The sequence below is a fragment of the Loa loa genome, assembly GCF_000183805.2.
Source record: "Loa loa unplaced genomic scaffold supercont3.110, whole genome shotgun sequence".
Taxonomy (NCBI): domain Eukaryota; kingdom Metazoa; phylum Nematoda; class Chromadorea; order Rhabditida; family Onchocercidae; genus Loa; species Loa loa.
In genome coordinates, this window is record NW_018108290.1 from 128,678 (window position 1) to 132,125 (window position 3,448).

Consider the following 3,448-nt stretch of genomic DNA (forward strand, 5'->3'; position numbering starts at 1 on the left):
TTTTGTGGGAGGGCCTTATACCATTTTATGATTACAAGAATTAGCATCCTTATGGAGCGCATATTGGTACAGTGTTCTTCGTTAGCGCAAATGTAAGACGATATGAGCATATAACACAATAGATGTCTGGCTTTCAACAAAGGGGATTACTGTTTCTTTGTTTCCGCTCGCGATGTCAGCGACAGTCATCAATAAAGCTCGGATCGGCTGAGTTCGACTCTACTGATAGATTATGATCCCACCTTGCGGAGAAATGAAGACTGTAGATACTATGAGGAGGAGGAATTATTCATTTGCCTGCAGCAGGTTTGTTTGAATTTTCTTGTCTAATCTAATATTTTTGATAAACAAATAAAATTATCGCTTATCGACGTATAGCGAGGTGTTTTATGACATGCTTGTTTACTGTCAGATCGAAAAATCGATGGGGAAGTCAAAATTGAGAATTCAGTAAAAATAACGACGTGAATTTTTTTAAGGTAAACTAATTGGATGAAATTATACAGTCAAACAAATTTGCCATCAATTTGAGTCGCTTTATTGAAAGTTGGAAAATTCCAACTGGATAACGGCATAAAGAACTCGACTATACATATTTGCCAGGAGTAATGTATCAGATGTTTGGAATGTATAGCTTTTAACTATGCAATAGTTGGATGAGAAGAGAAACATTGATGTTGAAGTACATTAATATTCGAGAACCCATTACCTCTAAAACATATATCGCGAAACGTCCCTACTCGTCATTGATTATCGGTAGGTTTCCGTAACTTTTTTTTGAATTTCATAAGTAAAAATTTTATTGGAAAGATTTCATGTTACAAACTATGAAACATAAACAGAAGATGTGGTTGCCGCATTTTTGCGGTTGTAAAGACCGATAAGATTGTAATGGATTGAGTTTATGTCGGCTTACTGATAAGGGTATTATCAATGTTTTATTAGAGCTTTCGACTGAAATAAATGATTAAGCATTTTGTCATAGCACGGATATGTTTCGGCTTTATTGCCAGATGGCATAGGATAAACTTTATGTCCTCCGGTGAGTATCTTTTTTCCCACAATCATAAGTACTATTTTGCTGTATTCCTCGAACTCATCAGCCCTATAGATATATTTTGGAAAGCTTATTTCGCGTCTCGATGAGGACATGAATGGAATAATTTATTGTATTTCAAGCTCTGACATTCTCTGAATGTATGCAATAGGAAATCGACAATACATGAGCATATTGAACGCTAAATAGTCTTCGGGTTTGACGCAGGATGAAATCAAGAAAGTATCAGTTGATTTTCATATGCATTTTGACATTATTTTCCACCACACTGATAAACTTCACCGTTCGGACGATAAGTTCCGCTGGTAGTCGTTTTCCCACCGGCATAAACGACGCTGAGTGACCAGGAGAGGGGGAGGGAAAAAATTTAAACCCTTTTCTCACAGAAAAGTCTCGCGTAAATTTCCAATTCATCATTTCATTTGGATTATCTTGAAAGTAGTGCTGCTTCAGATGCCATTTTTCCCAAAGTATGATTCTCTGTACTATGGTTTCGGTTTGGCAATGTGCCGACTTCGCCGTTCCTTTTTTTGCTAGTGGAAAATTGGTTTCAGCAGTGGTTAGGTTCTGGGTGCTGGGTAAGTTCTTATTGTTGGTTTAGTAAGTTCTCCGAAGGTCTACGTGAGTTTGTTCTTTAGAATTTACAAACAAGGTGACTGCATCCCGTGCCGACAGGGTGTCAATTTTTCGCCTCATTAGTTGCCGAAATTCGCACATTATGCCGAACTTGAAAATCACTTATAAATTGTTTGCGGAAGTGATAAACTACCAGGATGTTTAACCTCAAATTCTAAGTTCTTAGATTTAAATCACCTCTTCACTACGGAGTCTTCATTATCAAATTTTTAGTACCATCGATCGCATCGACTTTTTAAATCAGTGCTGTTCACGTTTAAATCAATGCTGTTTAGTATTACAGTAAAAATTTTCAGTGAAAAATTAAATGGTATCTGGGCGTAGTGATGGTCCACCTGCATCACGACGCCTTACGCTACCACAGTCGACATCGTATGATAAATCACGTAAACCACATACGTTACGTTCCGGTGTTGATGCAAAATCTGTTCATTTCGATTGGATTAGTAAGGAGTTAGAATGTGGCATCTGCGAAAAGACAATACAAAATACGATGGTTGTGAGGGTAAGAGTAGCTGTTTTTGAATTAAATGCAGAATCAGTGCTTTTTTGCCTCTCGTCCAAAGTAAATTCAGTATCCCATTGATGCCTACCTTCACTTATCTTGGAAAGTTCCAATTGTTTTCACAATTGTGGAAGGTGACAATGAATTACTTTAGTTTTTCATTCCAGAACTGTATGCACCGCTTTTGTGCAGATTGTATATTGCAAAGAATACATACTGGAGCAAGGAAGTGTCCTTCATGCCATAAAGTCCTTCCGAAAAAGACACCACTGAAGAGTGATGCAAATTTCGATGCTATTATCAACAAGGTTTTTTTTTAAGGATAGAAACTATGTTTTTGGGTGTTTCCACTTTTTATTTCAAAAAAATCCGTATCCACTTGCTGCGTAGAATGCCGGAATATTTTCTCATTTTTTTGTATCTGCAACGGGCTGGGTGCATAGCGGAGGAACAAATGTTTAAGATGTGGTGCTTGTATCAGCCAGTTCATTTCAAATTGCTATCACTTCAGTTCACACTATCAGTCGAAAGGAGATGTGTGAAACGCCCGATCACGGAGTCCAGTAATCTGTGTAAGTTTTCGTTATATTTCGTGAGTGTTGTTGAACATGGAAGTATATTTACATTTTATAATGCTTTTTGATGAATTGAAGTATGCGTACCTTTTGGTACAATAAATGTTATATGGGAACGATTGTCAGATGGAAACAGTCATTGAAATATGCGGAATCTAAAATTTTTTGCGTGATGACTCACAGAAAATAGTATTCATTTTGCAGGTTTCACCAAGAAGAGAGTGTTTGATAAAAAATCACCTATCAAGCGTTTGGCAAAGTCGGATCCAGTAGTTCCGTCATCTTCATCAGAACGGGCATCACCGAAGAATACTAAAGCGTCGATGAAGGTCTTAAATTTTTCCAAATTTAATGGGTTTTTCAAATCTTTGTTTTTTGTATTTTGATAGGAAGTTATGCTGAAAATGTTTTTAATCTTACAGTCTTGCTTCTTTCAAGTGATGTGCAAGTGGTTAGAAAAATATGTTTCAAATGGAAGTCAGCACTAAAGCAAGAATTCTGCTTTCAAACTTTTTAGTACGATTCGATAACTGATTCAACATCAAACACACCTTTGGAAATAAAACCACCGTTACTGCCTAGCATGCATTCAGATACATCTGATCCTCCGCTTACGATTGATGAAGGATCTTCAGATGGTTATTTTTTTTTCTGTTTGTCGAATTTATTGATGAA

The 3,448-nt window shown here is 36.8% G+C and overlaps 1 protein-coding gene across 1 annotated transcript in view; it reads left to right on the plus strand.

The window, feature by feature from the left end:
• Positions 1-1,980: 1,980 nt before the first annotated feature.
• LOAG_17668 (hypothetical protein) overlaps positions 1,981-3,448 on the plus strand; it is a gene marked incomplete at its 3' end in the record, with an annotated part of 4,142 nt that continues 2,674 nt past the window's right edge. The window contains exons 1-5 of the mRNA XM_020450331.1: positions 1,981-2,198; positions 2,366-2,506; positions 2,710-2,770; positions 2,978-3,102; positions 3,291-3,411. Coding sequence (XP_020306012.1) covers positions 2,001-2,198; positions 2,366-2,506; positions 2,710-2,770; positions 2,978-3,102; positions 3,291-3,411 — 646 coding nt within the window. The 5' untranslated portion in view covers positions 1,981-2,000. The remainder of the gene's footprint in view (positions 2,199-2,365; positions 2,507-2,709; positions 2,771-2,977; positions 3,103-3,290; positions 3,412-3,448) is intronic.